Genomic DNA, 14,740 nt, shown 5'->3' with positions numbered 1-14,740 from the left:
TGAGCAAGGATCACAACTGTAATTACAAGTTTTACATGGACATGTTTTCTCAGTTTAATAAACATACTACTCTCAAGGGTCAAGTTTGATTATTTTTTGGGGGAGGTGACCTATAGAGAAACCTGGGGTTAGGAAGATTGTTCAAGGAGTGTAAGCTTTTATGTAGTAGTAAATGTATGTTGTTCATTCTACCTTTGCACTTCATAGTACTCTGAATTATTTGAAGCACCTTGATAGGGCACGTCTGTACTGGTAGGCCTCTTTATGTTCATTAGGGTTGCCAGGTCCGACTCAAGAAATATCTGGGGACTTTGGGTGTGGAGCCAGGAGACATTGGGCATAGAGGCTGGAGCAAGGGTATGACAAGCATGATTGAACTCCAAAGGGAGTTCTGGCAAGCACATTTAAAGGGACCGCATACTTTTAAAGTGACTTCCCTCCATTTGGAAATAATGAAAGATAGGGGGTGCCTTCATTTTGGGCTCATAGAATTTGACTCCCTGGTCTAATCTTTTTGAAACTTGGGGGGGGGGTGCTTTGAGGAGGGGCACCAGATGCTCTGCTGAAAATTTGGTACCTGTACATCAAAAATAGGCTCCCCAGAGCCCCAGATAGTCACAGATCAATTTTCCATTATACCCTATGAGAATCAGTCTCCAGCAGACATCCCCCCTCCCCCCCACTTTCTGATAACCCTGAAGGGGGGGGGGAAGCCTCCAAACCAGGGAATGCCAGTAGCTTACAAAGTAGAATTTTTGCACACAAGACTCTGCACCTTAGAGGGATCATTGCTCACAGTGTGCCTGTTATGAGGAGAGGAAGGGAAGGAGATAGTAAGCTGCTTTGACACTCCTTATGGAAGAGAAAGCAGAGTATAAAACCAGTTCTTCTATATTTGACCAGATGTCAACAGGAACACTCAAACTTTATTAGAAGCAAGGTCACCTCTCCAACCCAACTTGTCTTAAAGGTGAAAAGAAGCCTTTTTGAGGGACTGTATGATCAGAAGGAATCTGAGATTGCATCTGCTGTTCCTAGGAATAATAGTGAGACAATCAGCTTGCACAGATACATATCCAAGATGGAGTACAAATAATATTAATAATTTGAATCTTTGTAAACCCTTCTCAGTGAGAAACTTGTAGATCAAAAACATCCCCAGGATTGGGGCATACAGGGCTATGGTATATATCTATAAAACCAAGGAGAACTGTAGGCTTGCAAGGTGAAGGGAATTGGTAGCTAACTCTCCCAGCAGTAAAACCAACATCTCTGCATGCATAGAAGTTTTGGACGGGGGAGGCATGAAACTTCCCGAGTCATTTTTCGTTGCCAGAACAACTGAAAATGTTGCCTGGCCGTTGATTAGCATAGGGTAATGGTGTAAGCAGGATCAGCCAGAGGACAAGTTAAGACACACCAGGTGGAATCAAATGGAACAAATAGTTGGAGGGTGTAAACTGGGTGACTGAGCAAGGGAAGAAGGTGGTGAGAAGGTAGGAGGAAAACTAGATAAGGAAGCCTGAAAGCAGAGGCAGAGCAAAAGGGATGGAAGCAGGGACCAGAGTTAGACTGGAAAATAACTGCTAAGGGGAGAGGATCAGGCAGTTTAGTGAGGGGACAAAAAGAAAGCAAGATTAGGCAGTTGCCTAAGAATGGAAAAAGAAAAGAGCAAGGGGGGGGGGGTGAAAGGAGGGAGGGACAAAATAAGATGGAGCAGAGGGAAGTAGTGTGGACAATGGAGGTGGGATTTCCACCTCCTTTCCGTCATCCAGCTTGTTCAGACTGGTAGTAAGGCAAGCAGAACCTGCTACATAATACTTAAATACAGGGGAGGGATGGTGGCTCAGTGATAGAGCATCTGCTTGGTAAGCAGAAGGTCCCAAGTTCAATCCCTGACATCTCCAACTCAAAAGGGTCCAGGCAAGTAGGCATGAAAAACCTCAGCTTGAGACCCTGGAGAGTCACTGCCAGTCTGAGTAGACAATACTGAATTTGATGGACTGAGGGTCTGATTCAGTATAAGGCAGCTTCATATGTTCATATGTTTTAAATAGTGACACAATTTGTATTCTGGAAAACTGAGTGCCAAGACTGGTGAGCAAATTCATTGTGAATTAGATTCCTTGATTCTTGAATGTGCTCATTTAAGAACTTGTTACTAAATGGAACATGCTGCAAAAAGTTGAAGGCAGTCATTCAAGTAACCTGGAATGGAAGTATATCGTAGCATTTTGGAAGTACTAGACAAAAGGCAACAGCACATTTTCTCTAAGTTTAGTACATAACATCATGTAAAGGATGCTGCTTCTCATATATATGTTGCTTTTCACATAATCTAATGTTGTGTTTGTTTTGTAGGAACAGTTCTTCTGAGAAGTAACACTGGCCAGCTGGTGCTGGTGTCTCAACAAGCACTAGTGCAAGCCCAAAGCCAGACCCTAAATAATACAAGTCTAAGACAGTCACTGCCTGCAAATGCACCTATAGTCAAAATAAGAACTGTACAGGTAATATTTCAGCATTAACTAAAAGTGTATGTCAAAATGCTCTTATTACTTATTTCCGTAAAGCTTGGAGTGCTGTCTTATCACTTCCTTGCATGTTGGCTTGTAAATGAAGTGGATCTACTTTAGCTTTAGGATGGCCTTGCTATTTTATTAGCACAGCTTGACTAGAGGAAGTGCTTAAATGTTTTTAAAAGAAATTTAAGATGGGGCCAGTTGTGTAATTGTCTATATCTTAAGGGGCTTGTGTCCTTACCTTGTTATACCTCCAGCTGTTAACAATCTAATGGACTTACAACAGTACGTATATATATATATAAACATGTACAACAGTACATATATATAAACATGTACTACCATAGACTGAAGCCCCTGAAAGTTGCCATATCTTGTAGACTGCTCTGCATACTTACAGATATCTTCCCATGCAACTGTGTCATATTCCCAGCTTCCAATACACAAAGAACAGCCCTGAAATGTTTGTGTACAGGAGAAGTGTACTTGCCCTTTACCTGACACTGTCGCTTCTTATCAACATTGTGTTTTTATAAAGAATCCTGGAACACAAATACTTAAAGTACTAGCAACTCCTGGGAAAACAGTGCCTCAGTCAACTGCTCTTACATCAACTGTTAAAAAACCTGCTGGAATCCAGGTATGATTTCTTTCTTCCTGGTATTTATAGTCCCAGATAGAATTTTAATTATAGTAGTAAGTAAAAATGAACATTTTTACTTGCTGGTCTTTATCATTTTTAACATATTCCCAAAAGTGCATGTATCAAAGTGGCTCAATATAGTGAGGAATAGGAAAACTTGTTCTGCTTATCCTATGAACACTTAAATGATCAGTCGTTCCACACTGGTTAAGCCAGTAGAGGCCATATTGTCCAGCACCTGTGGCAACTCTCTGAGTTCCTCAGAATGGAACCATTTTGCCCAAATACTAATGGGTTAAGCATGCTCTGTTAGTGACAGTGTGTTTTTTAGTATATGAAAATGATGTAAATGTGTATAGTTTGGGTTTTTACTTAATGTTTTGAAATGAGTCATATGGATTGTACATGTACTTGTATTAATGCTTCCTAAAGTATTTAGTAGATGCAAATAGCTAAGAGTTAAAAAATTAAAGGAATGGGAAGCTAATCTGTTTAGGAAAGCCTTGATGCTTAGGCGAGAACACCTTCCAAATGCATTTCCTAAGAATCTGCAGTGCTGGGAGGAAAGAGCACAAGACGACAGAATAATCAGGTTTGAGTACTTCTGATAGGAGCATCCTTTGAGCAAAACACTTGCATAACTGTAAACCTTCTGTCTCTGACTAGTGATAGAGCTGTTCCAGAGTTTAATCATACTAGAGACCCAAAGAAAAGAGACACAGTAAGCCAAGGGGAATACAAGGCAGGCTAAACTGGATGGGAGCAGCAAAAGTAGGCTTTTGACAGTGTGCCTCACCAGAGACTACTGAGTAATCTTTAGCAGTCAGAGGGTAATAGGATAGGCCCTCTTCTAGATTAAATGTTGGTAAAATGATAGAAAGTGAGTAAGAAGCAAAGGAGTCTGCTGAGGAAGAGGTCTCCTGGGCAGGGCCATGTTTCCCTAGCTCATCCCCTTGACTAGCCTATTTTTCTGTCCTTACATTCCATTTCTTTATAAATGCCTCTGCTGGATGCCAGCAGTGCCTCTTCAGCCTTGCCACTGTCCCTCTAGGGAAGAGGTACAGTGGGAATTGCTCCTGGAAAGATTAATGGCCAGTCTAACTTTGATTTAGGGTTGGAAAAACTTTTCTGTGAGGAAATTCAAAAAGTCTGGGATGTTCACTTTAGAAAAAGGATGGCTAAGGGGAGACATAATAGAGGTTTACATGGGGTGGTGAAAGTAGGTATAGAGTATCTTCTTCTCCCATGTTACTGGATTCAGGGACACCCAATAGAGCTGATGGACAATAGGCTAATGACAGACAAAAGCAACTACTTTGCTCACTGTACAGTTAAGTTGTAGAATTCATTGCCAGCAGACATAGCGATGGCCATCAGCACAGATAGCTGGAGGATAGTTCCCTTAGTAATTAGTAACCCTGGTGAGTAAAGGGAACTTCCAGATTTAGAGGCAGGCAGCCTTGTGAAGCAGTGTGAGGATGTAGCATCAGAGAAAGACCTTGGTCTCTATGCCCTGTTTGGCCTTCCAAAGTGACTGTTTTGGTTGCTGCGTGAAACAGGATGCTGGGCTAGACAGACCACTGGTCACAGGGAGGACAAGTGTGTGGTAAGCCACTTGCTCAGCTATCCTCATCGTCTCACTGCCATGTTGTCTCATCTTTTGGGTATATCTCATTTAGAACTGCTATACTTAGCTTCTTGGAAATGCTTATTGTAAAATCATAGTATCATTTGAAAATTTATTTCTATTGAATTTGAAATAGGCAGTGAAATACTTTATTTCTTACAGCCATCACCAGCATCCATAAGAAGTACTTCTACTACTGTGAAGACTTTTGCTGGACCTCAGGCAAAATCTGCTTCTGATTGTCCTGCATTTTCTGTCACTCAGAAACCAGCTCCTGACAAAGACGGCTTAATAGGGACACAGAAAAGCACTTCTACAGTAAGATCAAAATGGTTTTAGATTATTGTTATTAGTGGAGTAAAGTGCCATCAAGTTGCTGGTGACTTACTGTGACCCCATAAGGTTTTCAAGGCAAGTGATAAATGGAGATGGTTTACTGTTGCCCGCTTCTGCTTAGCAACCCTGGTCTGTCTTGGTAGTCTTCCACTGATACGTGGGTCAGCTCTACTTAGCTTCTGAGATCTGACCAATCACTGGTATTTTTCAACGTTTGTATTCTTCCTTTCTGCTGTCAAGGCAGCAAACAGTTTTAAAAGACATTAAATGTAAAATTTAAAAACAATACATAAAACAGTAATTAAAATGAACAGCAAGAAGGGTCAAGAAGGGAAAGCTAAACAAAACAAGTCTTGATCTGCTGGTGGAAGACAATGGTAGAGGAAGACAGACCAGTCTTCCTGGGAGAGAAATTCACATTTTGCCATGACCTAGAAGGCCCTTCCTTGTGTTCCAACCTGGCTATCCTCAGATGACTATGACTCCTGAATGAGGGACCCTGAAGATGATCATAAATGATGCTGATGTTTATATGGAAGTAGGCTTTATTGCAGCCCAAGCTCTCTGCTCACGACCCGAGTTCGATCCTGGCTGAAGCTGGTTTCAGGTAGCCAGCTCAGAGTTGACTCAGCCTTCCATCCTTCTAAGGTCGGTAAAATGAGTACCCAGCTTGCTGGGAGGGGGGAAGTGTAGATGATTGGGGAAGGCAATGGCAAACCACCCCATAGAAAGTCCGCCGTGAAAACGTTGTGATGCGATGTCACCCCAGAGTCAGAAACGACTGGTGCTTGCACAGGGGACTACCACTACCAGGCTGTTTTTTAAGTATGCGGGCTTCAGGGCTTTTTTTGTAGCGGGGCCTACTGTAAGCTCCAGGAGGATTGGCTGCATCAGGGGGGTGTAGCCTAATATGCAAAGGTGTTCCTGCTACAAAAAAGCCCTTCTGGCCTCAAGCTGTATAGGGAGCAAGGGTGGAGTGATATAATCTCTATGGCCTACTATAACCAATATTCTGTGCCAATTGTAACTTTTGGCCACTCTTCAAGGGAATCTCCACACAGAGTGCACTGCAGCAATTTAATCTGGATGCTACTATGGCATGCACTACCGTGGCAAGATCTTTTTTTACCCAGGAAAGGCCAGAGGTGGTAGAAGGTGATCCTGACTACTGCTGCAACCTGATTATCCAGGACACTCAGTTCCAGCAGCATGCCAGGCTATAGATTTGTTCATTTAGGAACAGTACAGTTCTATCCAAAGAGGTGAAAACTCATTTCCTGGGTCCAGATGACTTTACCCCAGTAGTCTCATGTTAAAGAGCATGTCCCAATCCCAAAAGGCAGTCCAAAAGGATTCTGTGGTGTTAAAAGCTGTTGAGAGGTCCAGAAGAATCAATAGGCTTGCACTTCCAATGTCCATCTTCTGGCACAGGTAATTCACCAGGGCAACCAATACCATTTGAGTCCCTATAATGAGACCTAAAACCAGGTAGCTTACCTTTAAGTTAATTGCTTACATCCTGTCCTCTCAAGACCTGTGTGGTTGTTGAAGTGGCTTACATAATAAATAGAAGATTTAAAGTAACAGATAAACAAAATTTTAAATAAAAGATTCAAAATAACAGATAAATATAAATAAATACAATACTGCTAATCAAAAAGACCCTAAAACCACCAGGTTCAGCAGCAATAAGAAATAGGTATACATAATTTTTAGCAGCACAGTTAAAACAGCATGAAAACATCTTGATAAAATCATTAGAAGGCAAGCATTTGGACAAAAAACCATGTACATTACATTGCTGGAATCCCTGAGAGGAAAGATAGGTCTTTATACTGCTTCAGAAGAACTGGATCAGGTTTAATTTAACTTCTTGTTCTTGACTCCTATTGTCAGGAAATGCTGGAGAACGTGAAGAAATGCAAAAACTTCTTGGCAACATTAATTAAGTTGGCATCAAGTGGACCTCACAGTGCTGAAATGCAGCAGAATGTGAAGAACTTGGTACAAAGTCTCTTGGTAAGACTTCGTTTATAATACTTACGTACTGATCCTAGATGTTTTTATTCAAAAGGAGTTTCATTGAGACTTAAGTTATGTATAAGAATGCATTCAGCATATTGAAACTATAAAACTTTAGGGTTGTCAAACTCATTGTCAGTCTTCATACATCTGCCTTCCAGTTCTCAAATCATGCTTAGTTCTCAAATGATTCGGCACAGTCTGCCTGAAAACCTAACAATTTATGGAACTTTGTTTATGTGCCGGCTTACTATGGGTGTGTTTACACTAAACTAAATAATGCGTTTTGGAGCTGGATTTTTGCTATGTAAGAATAGTAGAGATCCAGTTGCAAAACACATTAGTGTAGTGTGAACATGCCCTATGTCAGAGGGGCATTTTTTTTGCCCTCAGTTACCATTTTTGCTACAATTTCTATTTCTTTTTGTGCTCGTTTGGTAGCCATTTCTGTTGTAATTGTACTGCAGGTCTCCAATACTGTTGGTTGAAGTGTGAGTGTTTATAGTTCAAGAAATACTATATTCATAGCATAATTTCAGAGGGGCATTTATTTCATGGCTCTGTATCAATAATGTTGGAAATATGGCTGCTTTAGAAGGGCAAATTATACTTCCCTTTTAAATCATTTTTCTGCATAGCTTAAGAGAAGATGGTGGTTTCACAGATTTCCTCCTTCTGTTCCATGTCACTGAGTCCCCTAAAATTTTGTTGGGGAGGGATCCCTCAGAATCAGTATAGGAGGCAGAGTATAAAGTGGGAGAGAAACCAGTGGAAATCACATCTTAAGAACATATCAAGTCTTTGGAATGTGTGGTTGGAAATAGGCTAATGTGTCTAAATGAGCATACCACATGTGCTAGGAATTTGGAAATCTAGTCTGTGAATACAAATTATTTCTTGCTTCTATATATAGCTAATTAATTGAACTCAGAGTTCCATATTGTATTGTCAGAGCATAGAGAGAGAAACTAAGTCTTGTTTTCTAGTTTTATCTCATACTATAGAAGCAGAGCAAGTGCTGCCCTTTAGTTCTAGTAGTCTGTGATACAAAGTCTGGTGGAAAGGTAAGCCACATAAGACTGAAGCATAGGAGGATGATCTTACCTATTGCTTCTGTTGCAAAACCATAAACATTTTCTAAACAAAGGACCTCATTATTCTAAAGTGTTTTGTTGCAAACTACCACATATCTTGAATTACATACTGGCAAATATTCATAAAGCAGCTCTAGACTTCCAAGAAAATAGCCTACCATTACCAGCCTCCTAGTGTTGGTCTTAAACTGTATTGCTTGTATATTGTACTTAACTTTTGTTTAATTCACAATGTATTGGAATAAAATAGTCCAAGGATGAAGTTATTCATTTATGCTAGGATGTCAGTGAATTGCTGGTTTCTGGACAAGCTACATCTTCCATTCATCCTACAATTTCTTTTTCTGTCTAGGAAGGTAAAATTGAGCCTGAAGAATTTACCAAAAACCTGTACATTGAGCTAAAGTCTTCTCCACAACCGTATCTTGTCCCCTTTCTCAAGGTATGTTTTAAAGACAGTATTCTTAATTTAAACAGCCCCACCAAAACCTCCTCAGTGTTGATTTTCCTTGACTTCAGAGGCAAGGGTTCAAGTACCAGAGCAGTTAAATGGTAAGAGGGAGTTGCATGGGCCATTTGGGATTGGAGGGGTGGAACTGTAAACTGTACAGACTCAGTACTAGTTTGGTCTCCATTTGTAGGGTGGTGACACAGCTACACCACACAATGTAGGGATTTTTCCAAGGGGACCTTTGTTTCTGTAACCTCTGCCTAGGCAGTGTTATAGCTAGTATAAACATGTAGGATTTGTGGGAACTGTGTACCCCTTAAGCACCAATTCAGTCAGTGGTTCTCGTTGAATAAGGTACAGTTTTATATCCATAAGAGCAATATTCTAGGATGCTCACTGGCTACTTACCTGCTTTCAGCAATGCAAGACTTGGTGTAATTTAGTTTGATTATGATGTCTCACTGCTTTGGAGGAGATTGAGTGGAATTTTGTGTTTGGTGAACAAGCTTGGGGCTCTGCAACAGTATAGACATCAGTGGGACACTAAGTGTCTTGCTCTTCTTTTGAACATGACTGCATATGTGCCAGGAATATTTAATATTCTGTTACTTTACAGAAAGTTGCACACTATACATTAGGCAGGGGAGTAATTTGTACTTGTTATGGGTGATTTAAATGCTTGCAGTAACTTCCTGAATGTGCACTGCATTGAAGAATTGCAATTTGTAATGTTTAAAGTGTTCCTTAATTGTGGTTTACACATGTGCAAACTGGATGCAAATTGGAAAGTCACACAAAAAATATACTACATGTTCAAGTTGGTTTTCTGTAAATTTTATCAGGTCTAGGGCTTCAAATATGTCTAGCTACAGAAACAATGAGCAGTTCTGTACTAAGGATTTGTAACTCACTGAATTCCAAATAGTTTGGAGCAATTAATTAAATAGGCAAAAAATACTTAAGAAATGCTGATCAATTAAATGCAAAACATGCGTAATTGTTATAGTAGTCTGTGCTCTAACATGCACAGACATTCTGGCATACTAGGATTACATGGCACTCATTCTTGAGACTGCAGCTCTGTTAAAGGAATCTTGCATAGGATCTGTATTGCCAGGACCAGTTAAGTTATTGTTGTCATAGGAAGGAGCAGGACAGTCATGATGAAGATGCTTCAGAACTTTGGAGAACTCAGAGCTCTATTTGCAAAGATGATTGAACTGTAGTTGGCTGTAGAGAATGGAAGGTGATAGTTCTGTTGTACACTATAAATGTTCATCTTTTTCTGGAAGTGTACAGATGCTTTGTTTCTTCAGCACCTCTGGATTGCCTCCCTGTTTTATGCTTAGAGTGTGTAGAAAGCACTGTAAAATAACTGGCAACTCCTTGTGGAAGTCTCAACATGTCTGAGGCAGGTCTCTTCCACCTATTTCCATGGATGGAGGTGGGCCAGTGTGCTTCAGACTCTTAATCAGCTAACTTACAAAAGGTAAACACATTGAGGTTTGGCAAGTTTCCTGGAAGATCAAATGCAATCAGTTTCATTTTTGCCCCAGCATATCTAATAGTAATCCTTGGTGGTAATTTCAGTGACTTTACTTAAAATTGTCAATGTTTTTGATAAGTTAGTACCATATGAATTATCAGAAGAATATGGAATTGATTCATTTTTTTTTCCATCCAAGAAAAGCATGCTTGCCTTGCGGCAGTTAATGCCAAACACACAGAACTTCATACAACAGTGTCTTCAGCAGTCTTCAACACAAACTGCTGGTTCAGCTTGTGCTACAGTGACAGTCACCGCTCCCTCCACAGTTGTTCCTGGCAATCCTTTGAACACAGCATCTCTTCAGTCTGCTAAACCAGCCCTTAGGACTCCAGTGGGGATACCTTCTCCTCAGATCTCAAGCTCTGTCTCCTGTACACCACTGGTGACAAGAGGATCTGGTTCTTCTCAGTTTGTACATCCAGTGCAAACCTCATCAGGGGTACTCCAAGTGCCAAATCCTGTCCCACCCTCTCTGTTTACAACGGGAATAATTTCTAAGACTGTACATCTACCCCATTCCACTGCAATGGCAACAACAGGAACCACTTCCCTTCAGGCCGTAAAACCAGTTCTTGTCTCCACAGTATCATCCTCAGCCCTTTCTGCTCTCAATGCTGTAAAATCAGTCTCCTCTTCTGCTGCAGTAACAACTTCTCTCCAGGAGGTCAAGCAAGCCTTGACTACTACAGTGACATCTACAGCAGTAACTTCATCTCTTCAGTCTGTGATACCACTCACTGGGACGCCAATCACTATCAGACTTGCCCACCCCAATTCCGTCAACTCCCAGTCAACTCGAAATTCACAAGCTATAAAAGTGAAGCAGCTGGTAAGCTTGTTTGTTACTGGAGTGTGGTCTTTTTTGTTGGAGATTACTGGCTTTTGTAGCCAAAGTCACCATGTTTTACTTTATGAAGTACAAGATGGGTACCTGCCCTGAGAAGTGTACAGTCCAAAATTTTATGTGAAAGAAAAAATCTGGGAGGGAAGGAAGAGAAGAATGCCAGAAGAGTAGTGATTCATTGCAGTCACCCATGCTTTGACAACTTCTTCAGGCTTGTTTTTGTAACCCTCTTCAGCCTATGGAAAATGATTAATATTCAGCAAGAAATGTAGCAACTAAAGTTCTATCACATGCATTGTATCAGCATATGTTTATGTTAGCATGTCTGCCACCTATGGGCAGCATCCAGAAAACAGCAACAGAATGCTTTTCCTGCCTTTTGGGTCAGAGTTCTTCCTCTTCCTACTGGCCTTGTGCCCTCCAAAAAGTCACTCCTGAATCCTTTTGAATGATGTGGGAAGTGACTGGGGAGGGAGGGTGACTAGAAGATGGAATCTGTACAAATTGAAAGCCCTGCCCCCTTATGCTATAGTTGTACTTAGGGAAAGATGTCAGTATGAATCTGGCCTGCTTTGCATTAGAGTGTCAGAAAGAAAATACTTTCTGTTCCTTCTAATTTCTATGCTATAATAGCTGCTGCCTTCGTTCTTATTCCTGGCTTAAAGGATCACCCCTGGTGTGGGCAATGAGCAACAGAAATGACTGTAGGGATCTGTTGACTCTGGAGTTCTGACACAGCATGGTGGGCACAGTCACAAAATAGCTGCCACAGGAGGTGGAGCCACCCACAGAATGGCTGCCACAGCTTACCTTCAGTCACACCATGAAGCTTCTGGTGCTGTGGTGGCAGCTGCTGCCAAAGCAATATTTTAAAAAGCCAATCAAGCCTTTCCAGGAAAAGCCCTACCTGACCCCATCTGTTTACTAAAGGCACTTGGTGGGCTTCAGGAAGGATATTGGTGGACACCATAGTGACTGCAGGCACCATGTTGGGGATCCCTGTTGTATATCATTTGCCCACAGAATTGTTAATGCACTTTTTAAATTAGATATTCCAGAAGCCATCAGGAAGCACTGTGAAAAAACTGACCACGTTCCAACCAACTTCAACACTCCCTGTTTCAAACAAATCAGGTGGAAAAATGGCTTTAAATGCACTGATCCAGGCAAACAGACTCCCTGCAGGTATGGTTGAACTTCCTCTACTTCATATCTAGTGAGGTGATTGTTGAGATACACCTGAGGTGGTAGGGTGGTTGTTGAGAGTGGCAATTTTGTGTTAAGGTCTTTCTAAATGAGAAATAATGCTTCATATTAGCAGACTATCTTATTCTTATTTTTGCATAACAGCATGGCGCATGGATAGCATTCCTCAGGAGGATAGGTTTTTTTAAGTGCATGCTCCTTTGTGGGAAGGATACCTGCAAGTTTTTCATAACTCTGAAGGGAGCTTAAGGACATAAGCAGAGCCTGATGCATCAGAACAGTGGTCCAACTAATCCAGAATACTATTTCACACAAAAGGGCCAACAAATATCATAGAAGCCAAAGCTCTAATATAAGGTATATGCACAGCTTCAAGATACTTGGCGTCCATCAGATTAAAAAAGCATTTTATTCATAAAATAAAGTAAAAAATTATGTATCATGAGTGGTATAAAGGAGACTTTGGCTCCTCTAGTGATGTTGGATGTCAGTAGATGCCCATACTACATGGAGAGCAGCATTTCATAATGCACTCATTTACAGTAGTTGCAGTAAGTGGAGAAGAACTACGTTTTCCCTACAGTCAGTTTGAATATTGGCACATTGCAATATCCATGCTACACAGGAGCATCCTTGCCATTTCATTGCAGAATATACAAAACTGTTCAGCTATGCTAAAAATAAAGATAGCCTAGAATAGAAGTGCTACCAAGCCCATTTCACACACAACCAGTCATGGTAGGCCCTACCCACCACATATCTTTTACTGGGAGAGGGGATGGATGGATTTACCTATCAGCTTGATAACCAAAGGCTATGTGAGTGGGTTATTCTAATATTTCTGTATTTGTGCTCATTCTCATCCACTGCATCCAAATCTCAAAGTGCGCTCTCTCTCTGGCAGTAGCTAGTACCTTCTCATGGTCTTGAGCCACAAGGCAGCAGAAGGCTCATTACCATGAACAGCCATTCTGTCCCAATTGTCTGAAAATGCCCTTGGTGGTTTCTGTTATGAGAGAAACAGCTTTCTGAAAGGTGGACATTATCAGTGGCTTTTCTAGCTTCCTTGTAAAGTAGTGTTCATTAGACACACTTAGTACTCATACCCACTAATTTGGGTTAATAAAATGAATGCAGTTGTTCCAATAAAATAACCCCATGCAGGTAATGCAGCTGACTGAGTTGATGCTATGACCTTGACACAAATACGTTGCTTCCATTTTTAAAAAACTGGACTATCCTCACAGCTTTTTCCTTCAGAGGATGCATTGAATGTCATCTTGCATTTTGTTTTCTGCAGTAGATTGTTCTTCTTCTTTTTTTTAAAGGATCCATTGCGAAACAAATTACCCTGCCAGGAAACCAAATTCTGTCGCTTCAAGCGTCTCCTGTTCAGAGAAACAAAATAAAAGAGAATGGAACAACATCCTTCAGGTAAAAATAAAGTCGGAAGTTTGAGTGGCTGTGGGGAAGCCTGAGTTAAACGAAAGGAAGCAGACAGCAACAGAGATGCAAGTGACACCTAAATAAATATTTAAGACTTCTGATGGGTGCTTTCACTTCCTTTGGAGTAATGTTCTATAGCTAATGAAGGGAAGAGCCTAAGACTTTTGCCCTGACAGCTTTTTCAGGTATTTAGCATTTTGCAACTTGACTGGAGTTTCATGCTTGTAAAGTTTAAGCTTTTATTTGGCTGGTTGGCTCTACCTCTCGTGAGACTGCTAACCTTTTTTTGCTTCTGATAGCAAAATCTCACTCCAGATGCCTTTTTAGAGTAACAGATTATCTAACGTAAAGAGCTAAAGTCCATAAACTACTTTCTCTTGGTTGTCATTGTTGTGGTCTTCATAGCGAATTTGGTATGCATCATGTTGCTGCTATTCCCTATGAAATAGCATGAACAAAATTGAGTTTCATAGATAGTGTGAAAGAAGTATTAGAAAATTTAAACTGAACAGTGTTGGAAAAAGTACTATAGTTGCTCTTTTCCTTAGATAATATTAGCTTTGGACAAAGCTTAGAAGGAAAACCTTCTAATCTTAAGGAGGATAGGAAGCCTGGGTATATTTTACCAACTGTTATGAGAATTCTGCAAGTATGTGGGGATGAATAGAGCACAGCCGGATGACCAAATTTTGGTTCCTTCTGAAGTCCTGAAAAAAGTAGTACAAGCAGGGGTTCACAAGATAGTTGCTGTAGCAATGGTTGGGGGAAGGGCCAGACCTTGTATCTGGAGCATAGCAATGCTGGGACCTGTGTGTGGGGTGGAGATAGGGGGGTGATTGCCGCTTCTCCCACTCTCAGCCAGGGTACCCATTTGAGTGCTGTTATTACCTGCCATCATTGGCTCTCCATCACTGCTCCAACTGAAGCATCTGTACAGGCATAGACAATGGTCCTCTGTTTGAAGGATTTCCACCCACCTTCATTTGCCCGTTTTCTTAGA

The 14,740-nt window shown here is 41.0% G+C and overlaps 1 protein-coding gene across 1 annotated transcript in view; it reads left to right on the top strand.

The window, feature by feature from the left end:
* TAF4B (TATA-box binding protein associated factor 4b) overlaps positions 1 to 14,740 on the top strand; it is a 95,548-nt gene that overhangs the window by 16,224 nt on the left and 64,584 nt on the right. The window contains exons 2-9 of the mRNA XM_060243872.1: positions 2,362 to 2,510; positions 3,061 to 3,162; positions 4,955 to 5,110; positions 7,025 to 7,147; positions 8,597 to 8,686; positions 10,381 to 11,073; positions 12,138 to 12,273; positions 13,623 to 13,728. Of these exons, the coding sequence (XP_060099855.1) occupies positions 2,362 to 2,510; positions 3,061 to 3,162; positions 4,955 to 5,110; positions 7,025 to 7,147; positions 8,597 to 8,686; positions 10,381 to 11,073; positions 12,138 to 12,273; positions 13,623 to 13,728 (1,555 nt within the window). The remainder of the gene's footprint in view (positions 1 to 2,361; positions 2,511 to 3,060; positions 3,163 to 4,954; positions 5,111 to 7,024; positions 7,148 to 8,596; positions 8,687 to 10,380; positions 11,074 to 12,137; positions 12,274 to 13,622; positions 13,729 to 14,740) is intronic.

The sequence above is a fragment of the Heteronotia binoei genome, chromosome 7 (assembly GCF_032191835.1).
Source record: "Heteronotia binoei isolate CCM8104 ecotype False Entrance Well chromosome 7, APGP_CSIRO_Hbin_v1, whole genome shotgun sequence".
Lineage (NCBI taxonomy): Eukaryota > Metazoa > Chordata > Lepidosauria > Squamata > Gekkonidae > Heteronotia > Heteronotia binoei.
Note: the sequence above shows the minus strand (reverse complement) of the source record. Positions and strands in the feature narration are given on the sequence as shown.